Source organism: Asparagus officinalis, chromosome 10 (assembly GCF_001876935.1).
Source record: "Asparagus officinalis chromosome 10, Aspof.V1, whole genome shotgun sequence".
NCBI classification, from domain to species: Eukaryota; Viridiplantae; Streptophyta; class Magnoliopsida; order Asparagales; family Asparagaceae; genus Asparagus; species Asparagus officinalis.
The window spans coordinates 2,471,617-2,488,436 of record NC_033803.1 but is presented as its reverse complement, the minus strand read 5'-3'; the positions used below and the strand labels follow the sequence as shown (position 1 = coordinate 2,488,436).

At 38.8% G+C, this 16,820-nt stretch overlaps 3 protein-coding genes and 1 long non-coding RNA gene across 4 annotated transcripts; 1 reads left to right on the top strand and 3 right to left on the bottom strand.

Moving 5' to 3' along the window:
• LOC109826013 (chondroitin proteoglycan 1) lies at window positions 3,699–4,980 on the top strand. The gene is made up of 2 exons (XM_020392958.1): window positions 3,699–3,895; window positions 4,554–4,980. Exons 1-2 carry the CDS (start codon window positions 3,770–3,772, stop codon window positions 4,845–4,847), a joined length of 420 nt encoding a protein of 139 aa, XP_020248547.1. The 5' UTR covers window positions 3,699–3,769; the 3' UTR covers window positions 4,848–4,980.
• On the bottom strand, window positions 5,460–7,636 carry LOC109825572 (uncharacterized protein C594.04c). The gene is made up of 2 exons (XM_020392428.1): window positions 7,092–7,636; window positions 5,460–6,110 (listed from the first exon to the last, which is right to left on the bottom strand). The coding sequence occupies exons 1-2, from the start codon at window positions 7,566–7,568 to the stop codon at window positions 5,631–5,633; spliced, it is 957 nt and encodes a 318-aa protein (XP_020248017.1). The 5' UTR covers window positions 7,569–7,636; the 3' UTR covers window positions 5,460–5,630.
• On the bottom strand, window positions 10,118–12,269 carry LOC109825573. The gene is made up of 2 exons (XM_020392429.1): window positions 11,987–12,269; window positions 10,118–10,529 (listed from the first exon to the last, which is right to left on the bottom strand). Exons 1-2 carry the CDS (start codon window positions 12,194–12,196, stop codon window positions 10,260–10,262), a joined length of 480 nt encoding a protein of 159 aa, XP_020248018.1. The 5' UTR covers window positions 12,197–12,269; the 3' UTR covers window positions 10,118–10,259.
• LOC109826335 lies at window positions 14,303–14,624 on the bottom strand. Its single transcript, XR_002243279.1, has 3 exons — window positions 14,561–14,624; window positions 14,401–14,488; window positions 14,303–14,313 (listed from the first exon to the last, which is right to left on the bottom strand). It is a non-coding gene; the product is annotated as an uncharacterized LOC109826335 (long non-coding RNA).

Genomic DNA, 16,820 nt, shown 5'->3' with positions numbered 1-16,820 from the left:
ACCTTCACAAGCACCCACATCCTTCACCCGTGAGCTCCGCCCCAAGATGCTGAGCGCCACCAATACCGGAGCTCCGCCGCCGACCGCACTACCACTTCGTTGTCTCCTCCATCGCCGCAAAACTCTGCACCGACGCGCCCGTGCTAAAGGCTCCGACCGAGACTGCTCCCCTCGCCAACGACGAAGCCCAGCACCGTCGAACCCAAAGCTCTCACCGCCGTCACGCCGCCTCTCGCCCAAGCTCCGCTCCCTCCTCGAGCTTCGAGCTCAGACCTGAGCATGACTCGAGGCTCTGCCCTCGCCAGGCCGAGCCCTCCGACCGACGTCACCGAGCCACGCTCAGCTGCAGACCCGACTCCATCACCAGCCGTCGTTATCACCACGCCAACAAGAGCGGCGTCGATTTGGTTGTGAGGTGGGAGGGGAAGGTGGGAGGGTATGCTTGGGGAAGGGGATGGGGGTTATGGCGACAGAGGGGGAGGCTGAGTGAGGAGAGAGAGAGATGGCTAGGTGGGATGGGGGTAGGGAGAGAGGAGAGAGATGCACGGGACTAGTAGTCCCGTGCACTTCAACAAAGTTTCTTCGCATCAAAATCGACCCAAAAGGGTCGATTTTGCCAATTATTTTCTTGAACGGTCGATTTTGCCAATTAATATTATAAAAAGGTTGTTTTTAAAAATTTGTCCTTCCTAAATCGAGCTTCTGGTCACTATGGATTCAGATGATACAGTGTACTAGTACAAAGCTGAAAACTTTAGAAACTTTCACACTTAATCTTTGTGTTTTTTTCATTCCGATAAGCTAGTAAATGTTCGAGGCATCTCTTAAGAAAAGAGATTTAAGCTTCCATCCATTGGTGTATAGACTCTTGGGGTGTTTGTTTCAAAATAATTTTGGCATTTGGGTGGGATTTCAAATTCTAGGATCAAAAAGTGGGGTTTTTTTGGGGTTTTAAAATTCCATAAAACTTGTTTGTTTCAAAACAAATTTTAGAATATCAAATACCCAAATAATAAAAAAATATTATATTTAAGGATTTGTGAAATCCTCTTTTTTGGGTGGGATGTGGGGTGACCCAAATAATAAAAAAATATTATATTTAAGGATTTGTGAAATCCTCTTTTTTGGGTGGGATGTGGGGTGGATTTCAAAAGTGTTAGATTTAAGGATTTGTGAAATCCTCTTTTTTGGGTGGGATGTGGGGTGGATTTCAAAAGTGTTAGACAAATTCAGGATTTCAAATTCCAAAAAGTTTGAAACAAACAAAAATATTACAAATTATAGTATTCCAAATTTCAAAATATTGTTGAAACAAACAAAGTTTTAGGAATCTCAACCCATAAATTTCAAATCCCATATGGTGAAATCCATATCCTAAAATTATAGAATTTGAAACAAACACCCCCTAACTTGCGCTTCTAATGAGCTTGCTCTAATGTCCTATCGAGACATCGTAGTGACGATAGACTAAATATGTATGAACATATTATCTTTTATTTCCCTAACCACCACTTATATTACATAATCCTATTGTAAGTTTAACCAATGATGCCCCATATAGTATATAGTTCATACTAGTCCTACTAACTAGAACCATTACGAGCCCATACAAATTCATCCATCCAAGACATTCCTTGTCATTGCATTGCATCCCAACATCAAATGGCGAGGGGAAAAAAACAACTACATAAGAAACAATTACACACTAACAGCTACACCCAAAAGCAACTCCAATCAAAGAACCGAATTAGAACGAAGAAGGAACTGCCGACCAAAGAAATTTAGAGAAATCCGCAGCAAACTGAGAATGGAAGAAGTAAAATCCTTACAAACCCATGTTGATATTGCCCAAAACATCCAATGTCTTTGATTACGCCTAGCATCGAATAGGAAGGGGGGAAATAATTGTAGATTGCAGAGAACCTTCTAACGTCTACACACCCTTATCGTCACCCTTCAACTATTTTACTAGCATAGCACTCGCTAAATCATGAGGGGGGAGAGGAGGTCCATCTGCAATTTATTTTTAAGGGTGCTAAGTGTCAATAAAATAGTTGAGGGGCGACAAATGCCACTGAACGCGTACGCATAGGTGGGATTTAATCTACAATTTAACCAATACTTAGTATTTTCAACTATAATTTTTATATTAAAAAAAAATACCAAAAGAAGTGGTATAGCATATCTACGATTAGTAACATGTAGTAAACTTTACACAAACAATTGCACCCACAAAATCTACCTCCGCCAATCACAACCAAATAATCGAAATTAGATGAAGAAAGAAGAGCCAAACAACGAACTTCAGAGGAACCCGCAGAGGACGGAGAATCCGAGGACGATGAGCCAAACGATGTGGAGGAGGAGGAAGGCCTGGCCGGAGACTACTTTCCGGCGCCGTCCGTTGCCGACCTGGCAAACCCGCGCTTGCGCCACGCTGGGCCCGGCGCAGTCGCCCTCGGGCAGCCGACGTGACCCCGTCGACGCCGCAGACCGGGTCGGGTCTGAAGCAGTTGATCGGGCAGGAGCGAGCGGACCCGGTTGAGGGAGCGGGGCAGATGAAGTCCTCGGATCGGGCGAGGGGGAGGAGGAGGAGGGTTAGGGTTAGGGTTAGGAGGAGGATTGAGGGATTTGGGGATGATGGCATTTTTGGGGAATTTTGGAAACCCTAACCCTAATTGCCCCCTTTCTAGAATTAGAAAGGGGGAAAAAAGGCAGGAGGACGCGGTTCTTTGCTTGGCTTGGTCAGGAGAGGCTTTGGAATTTCCGAGTGTGCTTTTGTTGGGTTTCTGTTTGTTGTTGGTTGTTTCATCATTGTCAAATATTATTTTGGGTTACTTGCAGTTTAGTCCTCCAAAGTATACCCATTTCTGACCTTATGTAAGTTTTTCTACAAGCTATTTATATAAGCTTTCAGAAAATTTAACTATGGTACCACACATGTTTAGAGTATCAAAGTTGAATGTTTTTGAATTTTGGGGTATTTTGAGCAAAAAAAAAAAAAAACTTTAGGGTAGCATGGTTAAAAATGATGCAAACATTGGGTACTTAAGTGCAATTAACACTGAAAAATTCAGAGAAGCCGCTATGTTGTGCTCTACTCCGTAATTTTACATTTACTCCCTTCACTTGTCACAAACATCCGTATGATAAACCCACAAACGATATCAAACTGTTAGAGCTTATCGGATCAGTGAAAGACATAGACTTGGAAACTCTGAAGAAAAGAACTTCTTCCATATAGATAAGAGACAAATAACTTTATTAAAATAAGCTATCCAGTTGTCCATGGTCATGTACAACTCAAGCAATTATGTCTACAAGCATCATGCGGCAGGAAGGGAAATTAAAGATTAAACATACAAAGAATAAAGATATGAGAATAAGTTTATAAATAGGACAACGAACATGAAAATTCATTTACCCAAAAAATTTAAAAAAAAAACTCGTTTCTGTCCATTGCAAACCTTAATTGTAATAATTAACTCAAACTATATACTCCCAAAAAGCATGGAACAAAGAAACAACACAAACCATTTGAAAGGGTCAAAGCCAACAAAAGCCTTCCATTATCACCGTTCAAGATCCCTCTAAACTTAGAAAAATTTCAACTCCCTTCCTCCCTATCCCACTGGCTCCTCCTCTCCATTGCTCAACTACCCCAATGACCTTCAATATATACCTACATTGATCCGAAGATCTCCGTTACCATTTTCCTTGCATTCCAAAATTTCCAACTCCACCTTAATTCTAATTGTCACCCGGCTCGATGGGAGGCTGTGTTAGCAGACCCAAGGAGCTGGATGACACCAAACCCATCCCTGCAGAGAAACCTGCAGAAGTCGAGGTGTCCACAAAGCCTGTCGAAGTTGAGGATCATGCCCCAGCTCAGGAGGTATGACGTTCATAATACGTTTACATCTCCCCAAATCCTTTCAGGGATAATTACGGATTGACTCCTTTAGTATCACCCAATTATCAGGTAGACCCTCAGAGTGAAATGGTTTTTTTAACTCTTTACCCTCAGGGGGTCTATTTGTCAAAAACAATTTTCTCTCTTTCTGAGGATAAAAGAGTGTAAAAACATATCAACCAGAGTGCCTATCCACAATTAGCCTATTTTTTATACCGATTTCTCATAAACAACAGCTAGAAACAATGCCTATCTTTACAACAAATTTTTGAGGTGGAAACATGAATCCTGCTCCTCAACTCAGTTCTTTTGAGGCCCAGCTCCTTCATCAAAGTTAATCAAGTTCTTAACAACATTTAACCAAGTTATCTTGGGTCTACCCGTAATCCTCCTTTCTCCATTAATTATAATCTTATTATTTTTCCTAAATCATTTATCCTAATTGGTGCTTATAATAACCTCCTTTAAACCTATCTCTTTCATTTTATCCTCAATTGGAGCGACCTCGAACTTTCTATGAATGCATACATTTCTATTATATCTCTTAGTGTAAATCCAATCATCCATCATAACGTTCTCATTTCTGTTGCACTCATGTTTATACCAATTTCTCATAATTTGTATTCAATCATTTTGGCAGGTGAAGGCTGAAACAACCACCAAGCCTGAGATCAAGGAGGAGCTACTTGTCGACCTATCAGAGTCAAAACCAGAGGCTGAGAAAACCGAAGTCATGGCCTTGGCTCCAGAGATCAGTGAGCAGGTCGATGCACCAAAGGTAGAAGAGACCGCGCCTGTAAAGGAGGACACACCCATTGCAGAACAGGTTACTGTCATCGAGAAGAAAGAAAAGATGGCCGAGACAAAGGCTGAAGAGGCCAAAAATGAGGATGTTGTGGCTGATAAGGAGTCGGAAGATAAGGTTTCTTCATAAAGGGGAGTGGTAATTTGTTATAAAAAAAGTTAAACATCGTGCAATTCCTTGTCTTTGTAAGCAAAAAAAGAAGGGGCTTTGTGATGTATGTTTCGAGTTATTGTGATGATGATGACTGTTGTATTTAAGAGATCAATCATTATCCTCTATCTAATTCCTTTACTCTAAACCTTTACCTTAAATCTAAATTGATAAATGAAGAATGCACATTAATCTTCATGCCACTGGGATTCTCTAATTATAGTACTCTTTGAACCCAGAACAAAGAGGAAAGTACAGATGAGAATGGCTAACCCAATAAAAGATAATTTTTAAGCAGATGACTCGTTTTATTAATATCTTTTATTTACTTATTTTGTAACAGTCCCTGTTAAGGGTTTAACCCGCTACTGACAACATTGCTCGTTACCTTTTCTTTCTGATTTATCCTTTTCTTGATTGAGAATTATAACAACATTGCTTCTCATAGAAAAAAAAATGCCCTAAAGAAGCCCTGAAAACTTCCATAATTATTGTGCAATATACTCTTCCACTCTTGATTTATATAACGAAAAGCAGTCCATAACACTTATGCTTTGACACCTTTAGACCGGATTCACACAAGATACCATATTGTAGTGAACGCTAATATGTTACTTAAAAAAGTACAACAAGTCTTAGTGATATTGGAAACACATCCTTAATCATCATTATGTAAAACAGAGAATAGTACATTCCAACAACATGCATCACCAAAGAACATGAACATATAAAAGAACAGAAGAATTATAGGATTACCAAACCTTAGCCCTTCTTCTGCTTGCTCCCTCCAATAGAAAACCTAAACCAAGGGATCCACACCGACGTAGTCTTTTGATACTGCCTATAGGCTTCAGCTCTGTACTCCTTTTTCAACATCTTTTGTTCAACCAGCAGCGTGACATAAGCCAAACACATGCTATTCACAAGTGGGCCCCAAAACATCCATCCGTAGCCCACATTCCACGCAAACATAAATAGACCCCACCACCACAATTGCTCTCCGACATAGTTTGGGTGACGAGAGTATCCCCATAATCCTTTATCGAGATTGAGCAGAATAGGGGCTCCTTGTTCTTTTAAGGATTCATTCCTTTGGACAAAATTATACAGTTGAGTGTCTGCAAAGTAGGCAACAATGATTCCAGTTATGCAGGTGATTGTGGCGATGAAATCCCAAGTGTCCCAAGGTTTGTTGCTCGAGTGGATAGCATACATTGGCAAGCAAATACCCATCAGAAAAACCTGTTAAGTTACAAGAGCTTGGCACAAGTTAAACTCATGTAAGTGCGAAAATTCAATGATGGGTCTTAATACCTAAACATATTCTGTTTCAAGACCAAGCACAAACTTTAAGTTTAAATATAAGATTAGGATCTGATTTTCGAACTCCCTATCTTCATGTATAGCAAGTAAACCTTATATTAAGTGAAAACAAGAGTTTAGGTCAAACTACGGTTTTATACATAAGATAAAGAAGAAGATCCAAAATATTCCTCTTAATATGAACAAAGCTAAGATCTTCAGGTACAGTCATGCTTTTATTTTGTACAACAATCATCTACAGCAGTCACAATCTCAGCTTAAGTAAGTTCTTTTCCTAATTACACTAAAATACTGTGAATTTACCTCCTTTATCACCAAATTACCATAAACTATGTAATATGAAAGGAAACGTAATATGAAAGGAGACCCTTGTGTATTTTTCCAAACTTGCACTCCAATCTCATGCATCTATTTCTTTAAATAAAAAAAAGATTCTGAATGTAACTACAAGTCTGATTTCTTTTTCTTTTCGAATTTATAGCTAGACTTTATCTAGCATTTATTATAAGGTTCAAACTCATCCCACTCTGAGACAGTGGTTTCCATTAGAACAGTAGCTAAAAGGCCCAGCCTAAAATGCAAGCATGTGTAAATAGTAGAACAACAGACTCATAAACTACCCATCCACACTGCCCCAGAAATTTTCTTCTCTCTTCATCCTCTTATAAGTTATAACCTAATAAAATCCCAAGTCAAACTCTCTAAAACTATCAATCAACCCAAGAAACCTCACACGGGAATTTCCTCAAACACTTTGCAAACCGTTCCGAACCCAAAAAGAGCCAAATTATCAAAACCAATTCTGATCAAAACCCAGACAACGAAAGCCCACCCCAAAAAAAAATCCCAAATTCACCCTCAAATCCCAATCCCAATCAAAACCCAGATCATAAATTTCACCTGCTGGGACAAATAAACAGCGAAAAAAGAAATCCACCACCACTGCTTCCCATGCCGCCTCCTCATATCACTAAACCTCCAGTCCTCCCTCGCTCCCCACTCCCACTTCTCCCTCCTGAAATAGCTATGCGTCAGCCTCAAACTCCAAGCCCACGTCAACAGAACCGACACCCTCGACCTCAGCCCACTGGGCTCTGCTTTCGGGTGGGCTTCGTAGTAATGGGCCAGCATTACGGGGATCACGGTCCAGTAGAGGTCGATCATCCAGTGGTTAGAGAGGAGGAGGCCGATGAGCCAGAAGAGGAGGTTGACGTTGAGGAAGAAGAGGATGTTCGCGAGGAGGAGGGGGCGGTCGGTGCACCATTGATGGAGGTTGGAGGGGAGAGGAAATGGGCTGCTGTTGAGGAAGCAGAGGTAGAAGACGATCGAGGGGAGAGGGACGAGGATGGCGATGATGGCGTTTTTGAGAGAACCCATTTGGGTTTTTGGGAGAATGAGAGAGCGCTGACTGCGATTTGGTTGAAGCGGGATTTGAGCTCGAGGTGCACGAGAGCGGAGTTTAATAATAATAGGTAAGGGTTCTTCTCATGTTGGACCCTAAAGTATATCATATTTTCGTATCTAGTCTCCAAATTTCCATGTTTGTAAATTGGGATTGGGAATTTTTTTAAAATAGACCATTTTGCTAAATATTTAGCAAAATAGATCATTTTGCTAAATATTTAGCAAAATAGACCTCTTGTCGATTTTGAAAAACAAGGTTCAGAAAACATACGCTAAACATACGAGACTAGTAGTTGCTAGAGTAGTGTTATATGCCCTTAAACATCCAATACATTTTTTATTGATTATTAATTGAGTTTATTATTGCACATGTTGTTTGGGTATCTTTTTATATAATTGTTATATTATCCTTAGAGATTATTTTGTTAGATTATGCAATATGATAGTCACTTGCTTGGAGATATGATCTAATTCAGAGATTTCTTAAATTTGTGCTTAACCTATAACTAGTAAAGGATAGCTTAGTTATGACAGGTTATTATGAATAACAACGACATATTAGATGTGATGGTTGATCTCAACTATCGGAAATGAAGATTCCCCGGGTGTATGTCATAAGCGCATATTTGATATGTGCAGCGCAAGACCTTATTTGGATTCTCTAGGAAGAGTCACCTAAGAGAGAGAGAATCTGAATTGTTACATGGTCCCTTAGACTTGATGATATTATCATTTTCGATTTGATAATCTAATATACTTTGATATGATGGTTAAGCTTGTTTTACAAGTGTTATACAGCCTGAAATATTGGGTTATTAGATTTTATTTAGCGAAGTGATGGATATGTAAATAGGATCCGGTATACTCATTTTTATGAGTTAATTTATTATGCATATCCCATGAATATATTAAATTCCCGTCGACGGGTGGTTTTTTAAAAATTATTTTTCTAAATTTATTTTCTTATAAAATAAAATATTTTTGATGTTTTGAAAATGTTTTTTATTTATGATCATGGGATTGCAATTTTAGGAATGAGCAAGTAGGTGATTTGTCCTGCTCAATAAAGTTTCCTAAAATCAATTGATACTGGAGGGGACAGAATGTAAGATAATATTATTCACGAATATTTAATCTCATATTATGGAAGAGCTTTTATGAACAGTTGGTCGGATAGGGATTTGATTGTTAAATTAAAATTATTAATTTGATTAATAATTGGTTCTCGATATAGGACCCAATTGGTCTCACTGATGTCATTAGAAGAGGTATGCATACAATATAATTCTAATTCTATCCTTAATTGTTATGGATAAAGTTTTTGAACAAATCTATTTCTATCCTAATTGTTATTATGGATAAAGTTTTTGAACAAATCTATTTCTATCCTAATTGTTATGGAAAGAATATTCTATCTTTAAATATTATGGATACTATCCTAATTGTTATGGAAAGAATATTCTATCTTTAAATATTATGGATAAGAGTTTTAAACAATTAAGATTGTTTTGAAATTAAAATCCATAAGGCAGATCTAATCCTATATATAGGGCTCATATATAGCCTCAAAAAGGGATGAGAAAAAGAAATAGATTTTGAGAAACTATCTCTCTGTATTGTTCCTTTTCGGTGACGGGTGGATTTCAGTTGGAGGCTTTTTCTCTTGAGAAAGCTACTGTATTGATCTTGACACTGATTATCAAAGAAATTCAGAAAGCGTTTCAGGTATTTTTCTAGATTTTAATTAATTATGATTAATCTACATGATATGCATTTTTTTGTTGTATTGTATATTATGTTTCCAACAGTAATCCTGTATGTTTTCTGAGCCTTGTTTTTTAAAATCAGGGTTGAAGTGCTGTTATGGGATCCATCATTAACTATGAGCAATAGTTGGAGCAAAAACAAGTAATTATTAAATGATACCTAGATTAGAAAAATCTCCCTTAAAATGTACGTTTTAAGAGAGAAAGCAATGCAGCCGCAAAATCCATCATTACTCCATTTTCTGCTTTCTAAGATATCCACTTAATTTATGTTGAGAGATAATGTGCTATATGCAGGGCGCATTTAGTAATTACTTGTTTTTGTTGCAACTACCGCTCATAATGATTGATCCTATGCTTTTGATTTTGATTATGCGTGCTTGGTGTGGCTAGTGATAATGATGCCTGGCACTGGGCATGGAATCCAGCCATCAGACACGGTTCAATTAAGGAGGACGTAATGATAAGTGTACTATAACAAAAACTTACATCCAATTTGGTTCCTTTCACTTTATATATGATTACTAGAAGAAATATCAGAAATCAAATGAAATGAAATCATGATCTATTCGTTTCGCTATCATCAAATGCAAGTATTTCAACTAGAACACCAAAAAATTTGTAGGCACCAATCCATATGAAAGAAAGTTTTCCACAAATAACTACACATAATTCTTTCCTTTGACTTAAAATATTTCACAACCAACAATCGCGTATTCATTTAAATAAAGAGACAACTTTATTTCAGAAGAAGAATGAATACTATAACCCCCAAGTGTATTACCATAACGATTGTCATAAACTACAATGTAACCACAAGATACAATAAGGTTGTCAACCAAGTAAATCAAGCAACATCCATAAAGGAACGCGTATCAGAATCATGTTTCTGATATCATTATTGATATTCTTCCCTTTTCTGCTTCTTTTTGAGCTTCTTCAATAGTTTCTTTTCCTGCCTCATAGAAGGCTGAAGGCTATCAGAAGGCGCGGCTGCTGCAATCTCTTCTTCTTGAGCTGGTTTTGGCTCTTCGGGAAGAGTAGAGTGGAGAAATCTCTTGGCATTGCCATGGTGAGTGCAGAAAAGTTTGAGCATCTTCCTTCCCCTCATCCATTTCAGCATTATCTTCATATGGGTTTTGCTGCTGAGCCCAGCAATGCCTGCTTCCTATTGAATAGGAGCAAATGAATCAGTAAGTTTGGTTTCTTACTATAAACAAAAAGATTTCAACATATTCTTAGGAGACTTAACCATTGTGCATTTTCCTGTTAGAAAACTATAATTCTATGGAAGAATTGCGTTTTCACAATCACATAAGAGTAGGTGCTTGGCTTAGAATGTTCATTTAAATAAAAACTTGGTTTAGAACTTATTTAAACGTGTATTCTTTCTTTTTATGCAAAGGCATCTCAATAGTTATATACAGCTCTAGTTTTTATCCCCTGAGAACTTTTAATTTAAATGAAGATGTGCTGTTATATTAAACGTATGCTAGAACATGTGTAGCGTGGTGTAGGATATAGGCCAAAGATACTACACAGAGGCCCCCCCCCCCCTAAAAAAAATATAATAATAATAATAATAATAATAATAAAGGGCCAACATGACAAAAAATTCCATGTTTTATGTATGCATATGCGTGCAAATATGCACATGCCTCGAGGTAAATCCTAAAAACAACAAGGTCAGTCATGACTCATGAGACATATTTGCTTAAATATCAAGAATAGCAAATGATGATTTATAACCAAACATATATATATAATTTTACACGCAAACATTAACATGATCAGAATGGTTTTATGCAGTTGCCAGGCATCGGTCCTAGTCATCATCTCCCAGCATGGGAAGTTTCGTACAATACCTTAACTTTACGATGCTACTAATAAACTAATTTTCCGATAAGTTGAGTCTACCGCTTTACTCTAGAGAGTCTTATGCTGGCTCTAACCTCTTGGAATGGCTCACTGTTTTATTGTCTATTGCATCTTGGCAATTTCTGGCTGAATTTGTATTCTATGTCATACGCCACCTCTCACCAAGTTTCCATTGCCTATTGTCTAAAACTCTACAGTAAAAGATCGTAACACGAGAAGTGACATCAATGGATCAAACGATAAAAGGTAGTCGTGATCCTCTCCTCAGGAAAATTCCCCAAGGACCCAAAATATGGGACCAACAGAGGGAACAGGGAAGATATCCCCCTCCTATTGCATAATGAGCTGACCATCATTGGTCTCATATTTTGGGGCCCCGTAGCAACACTCCTCTCCTCATCATCCTAACGCATTTATAAATGCAATCATTAAAATCTATAGAACTAACAAGGGAACATATATGGACTTCACACGAGAAAGTATCCGGTGAGGATGGTCCATGACATTTTAATGTGCACCAAGTAGATGTCAGCGTTCGGATTCGTGCAATGATTGACAGCCCTATGGCGTGCACGCTTGATGCCGGGGATCGGGGACCATGCGATACTTTCTCGACCCATCTAAACATCCCTCAGATAGCAAGCATTATGATCATGACACTACAATTACTGAAGCATTCCATCAAACACCTCGCGAGCACCTCGTAGACCTCTCCATTCGCAAAACCCACCGCTTGGTTATGCTTACCTTAGCGTGATTCCAAGTGTTGGCGACCGACAGAGGACCTCTCTCCTTGATAATCTTATAGAGCTCTTGAGAGATTGCCTTCGCCTCCTCCCTCGGCACCTTAGGGTTTATCCTCCTCAGATCTGGCGCGCATTTCCGAGAGAAATGCCGAACCAAGTTCATCGCCACCGTCGCCGCCCGGCCGCCACCGCCGCCGCCGCGGAACAGCATTTTTCGCCTCGTCTGCTCGCTCTCTGGATTCTTCAGTGCGAGTCTCCCCTTGTTGTTTGAGAGGTCATGAGAATTATGAGCCTCACGGATTCTTTTGTTTAGCCCACGGCCCAATTAAGGCCTTCTGGATCAAAACTTGCCTTGATGGTTAAAATCTCGGGGAAATGCTGACCAGGCCACGAGAGTTGTGTTATTTTTATTACTAAAAAACATAAAAAATAATGGCTCATAAAAGCAATGATTTCTTACTGCAGTTTTGACTTTATATTTTTGTGTCTTTTAGTCGATTTATAACTACTCAAATTCCAAACCAATCAGTAAGATGATGAATATAGCGTAACGTTATATGAGAAAGTATCCACCGGAAACATGTCCATGACATTTAATGTGTACCAAATAAATGTAAATGTCAATTATTGAATCAATATGTACTAAATGGCATCGACCATTGAATTCATGTACGAATCCCGAAGTCAGATGTTTCAGTTGTTAAGATTCCTTTGGCGCCCATTTAACATCACGGGTCCGAAAAAATTTGATCTTTTTCCCAAGATTATAGAGAGCATTTTATCTTGAGTTGAGTAATAAAAGGTATAGTTTATTTAAGAACATGGGAGCGCTGGTCTAACTACTCTCTATCAACATATTAGTACCCCAAGTATGGGGATAAAGGAGTAGAATTCTTATCAAAACATCTCACCATATGCATATGGGGGTGATCTGAACTTTATATGAGGAACATGAAACACCGAAAGTATCCTCATTTTGGTATCTATCATTAGAAGGACAAATTTTCAAAATCAACCTTTTTAGCATTTTAAATAGCAAAATCGACCTTATCTCATTTTATTCAGCAAAACCGACCCTTTTCTTTTAAAAAGGGTCGGTTTTGCTGCAAGAAGTTTTTTACGACATACACGGGACTGCTAGTCCCGTGTATTTCAAAATACACAATGAAATGCACGGGACTAGCAGTCCCGTGCATTTTACAGATAGCAACGAACCAAGGGCACAATGAAATGCACGGGACTAGCAGTCCCGTGCATTTTACAGAGAGCAACGAACCAAGTGCACGGGACTGCTAGTCCCGTGCACTTCCTGGGCACAATGAAATACACGGGACTAGCAGTCCCGTGTATTTCCTGTACATAATGTGCAGAAATACGTATTTCTGCTGCGGGAAAATTCCCCGTACAAACTCATTTCAAATGCAACAATCATAAATTACACCATTGCATAAACACATATATCAATTCCCTATACAAACTCATATGTTAATTCCCTGTATAAACACATATATCAAATCTAAAAATCATAAAATACACCACAAACTTATGAATCCAAATCCAACAAATCACGCCACAAACCCACTTACAAATCTAATAAGTCACACCACAGTCTCCGCTACAAATCCAAAAACCATTTATTGTCTTGAAATACGTTTGTAATGTACATATCAAAATAGGATTGTAATTTATATAACAATACCGATTAGCTTATATACATCCAAGAACTCTTCTCCTCCTCCTTTGTCTTCGGCTTCCTCCATCCCGACCTTCGATGAGTTCATGATCCGGTTGCGTTTGTGGTTATGACGGTCCAGCTCCGTCGTCAACACGTTGGGAAGGCCCACCTTCATTGTCGTTTCTGCATCGTCCTCGTCTTTGTCGTGGTTGACGTGTGTATACTAATTGCGCTACCTCTCGTCCATCATGAAGGTCTTCATGAGTTCGATGTAAGGCTTGGTGAAGCCTCTGCATTATCGACTGATATATTGATGCATGTTTCTGTGCTTCGGGATATGTACCTGCGAGAGATAATTCAAAAAAATCTGAAATGCAAAAATTACTGTAAAATTCAAATTATAATATGTAAATTTTATATTTAATTCTATATTACCTGCTCGAGCTAATTCCAGGCCACGATTTGCAATGGTTTGAACATCATCTATTGTTGATACCTGCAAATTTTAAAAAAAACATAATTTAGCAATATTGAAAAATACTAATAAAAATGAATAAATTTGAAAATACTTACTAATTCTCTCTCATCTATACCCCGAGGCACATATCCTCTTTGCAACTCAACCGGGGATGTGGTCGCATGTCCCATTCCATCTACAGAGTATTACATATAATTGTTGCATATCATTAAAACGAAAGTTGATATATAGAAGAAAAAACTCGTTTTTATAGAAATGATACCTGAAAAATCTTCATGCGGTCAAGCTCATTTCGGTAGAAATCTAACTGTCTCGCCGGGGTCTCGTCAAAACATTTTTGGACATTCCATCTGTGTTAGTTTCAAAATTCAGTACCAAATGAATAACTACAATTATATTTACTACGTTAAAAAATATAATACCTGCATCCTAGTGGAATTTGTCCGTCTAATTGTAAATTCACGTATAGTCTCGGCTTCAAATGCACCATCTCCCATGCCCATACTTGCAGTAAGCTGAGACACCCTTTGAGGTCACTATTTTTCATCAATGCAACCTTAGACATCTCTCTATATAGGTACGCCAAAACCGCACTACCCCACGATAACGCACCACACGTGTCCAAGTCCCCGATAAGTGGTAACCACCTAGCATTTTCACAACATTGACTCTGTTATCAAAATAAGCTAAATCAACAGACATAATTGTAAATACTGATAAAAATGATACCTGACATGCACTTTATCTTTACTCGAATCTGGAAATAATATTGAACCGATCATGTGCATAATGTATGCACGTGCATGTTGCTCAATCAATATTGGCGGCGCATCAAAAGGCAACGGTACCGAGAAGGTATCTTTTAGCCACTTCAATTTAATATTTCCTCCAGGCATTAACTCTGGAGCTACACCTAACAACTCCTCACACTTTGTCGGCCAAAAATGTCTATCACTGCCGGTAACGCACAGACCATCTATGCGGAGACCAAGTATCATAGCTACATCCTGTAGCGTAATAGTAGACTCTCCCATTCGGAAGTGGAAAGTGTTGGTCTCCGGCCTCCACCTATCTATCAAAGCGGTGAGTAGGGGCCAATCGAGCCTCATCCAACGAAGCTTTGAACATGTCAAGAAGCCGGCCCGTCCTACAGCTGCTATTATGCGCTCATCCTCTAGATGCCAACGGCTATGGCTGAGGCTATGATCAACCATAACAATATCCGGGCCTCTCTGTAAAGCAAATGAATATATAAGAATACAATATTATAAGAATGCAATATTGAAATTATAAGAAACTTAGTTACCTCTGTAAAGGATATAACATGTGAACGGTGTCGAGGCTGGTCATATAGGACCTCATCACTAATCGGTCCAGGCTCCATGGTGTATATACCTGCACATACAATTATAACATATCAATAACCGATCCACGACTAATTATATTGTCTACATTAAAATAAATCACAATTTGAATATGTCAATTATTACCAATTAATTGCTATCTATTGAGTCTAGCTGGACAACGAGGTCGAGTATGTCCCGGTTGTTTGCAAAGACTACATTTTTTATGCTTGACAATTCCTTCTCGTCCTTGATCCATGGTTCCCCTAATTCGTACAGATCGTGGTCGACCTGCTTGTCTCTTGTATTGAGGTGGAATTAGTCGTGGTCCAGTATATTCGGGCCAATACCGACTATCATCGGGTGGATGAAAACTCTCACTGTATGTCTTTCGGTAATGAATTGTTGAATACCATGGTGAACAATACCGATTATATGGAATTCTCGCACCACCCGGCTGATTGGAGGAAGCCGCAAGAACATGTGCACAAGGTATATTTGAAGTTGTGGTATGTTACATGTGCAAATGCAATCAACATCAAACAGTTTAACGGTGTAGATACCGTCATAATCCTGTACCTACCATTTATTGTCATTGAATACAGTAATTTGACATAATCTTGCTGCCTCAATTCTTCTATGCAAAATAGACTCATTCTTTGGTGTGTAACGCGTTGTCCAGTCTACACCGTCCTCACGCCTTTTGTTGAAGTATGAGTTTAGCCTATAGACCGTTCTTGCAACCAATGATTGTATTGGCATAGCTCGTGCTCCTTTAAGAACGCCGTTAAAGCTCTCGGAGCAATTAGTTGTCATCATGCAAAACCACACACCCTCATCCTTACATAATGCCCCGAATTGAGGCCTCAAGTTATGTTCAATCCAATTATGTGCATCTAATGACAAAGACTTGATCTTCTCTCTACAATGTTCATACACTAATGTATCGGTTGCACACCCAGCTTGCCACAAAAGATTTTGCAAATTAATCTCACCGTGTTTTTTCTTAAAATTATCTCTTATATGCCTCAAACAATATCGATGGTGATGTGGTGCACCAAAACCCTCATGTAATGCCCTTATAATTCCTTATCCGAGATAAAAATAATTAATCTGGGCGCACGGACACTAGGAATCCACTTGTATATAAGTTCAAAGAACCACTTCCAACTAGAAGTATCCTCTACCTCCACAACTACAAATGCTAGAGGAAATAAACTGCCATTTGCATCTACACCGGTCGCCACAAGAAGCACGCCTTTGTACTTGTCATATAGATGTGTACCGTTAATGCTCAATAACGGACGACAAAAAGTGAAGCCCTTAATAGCCGGACCAA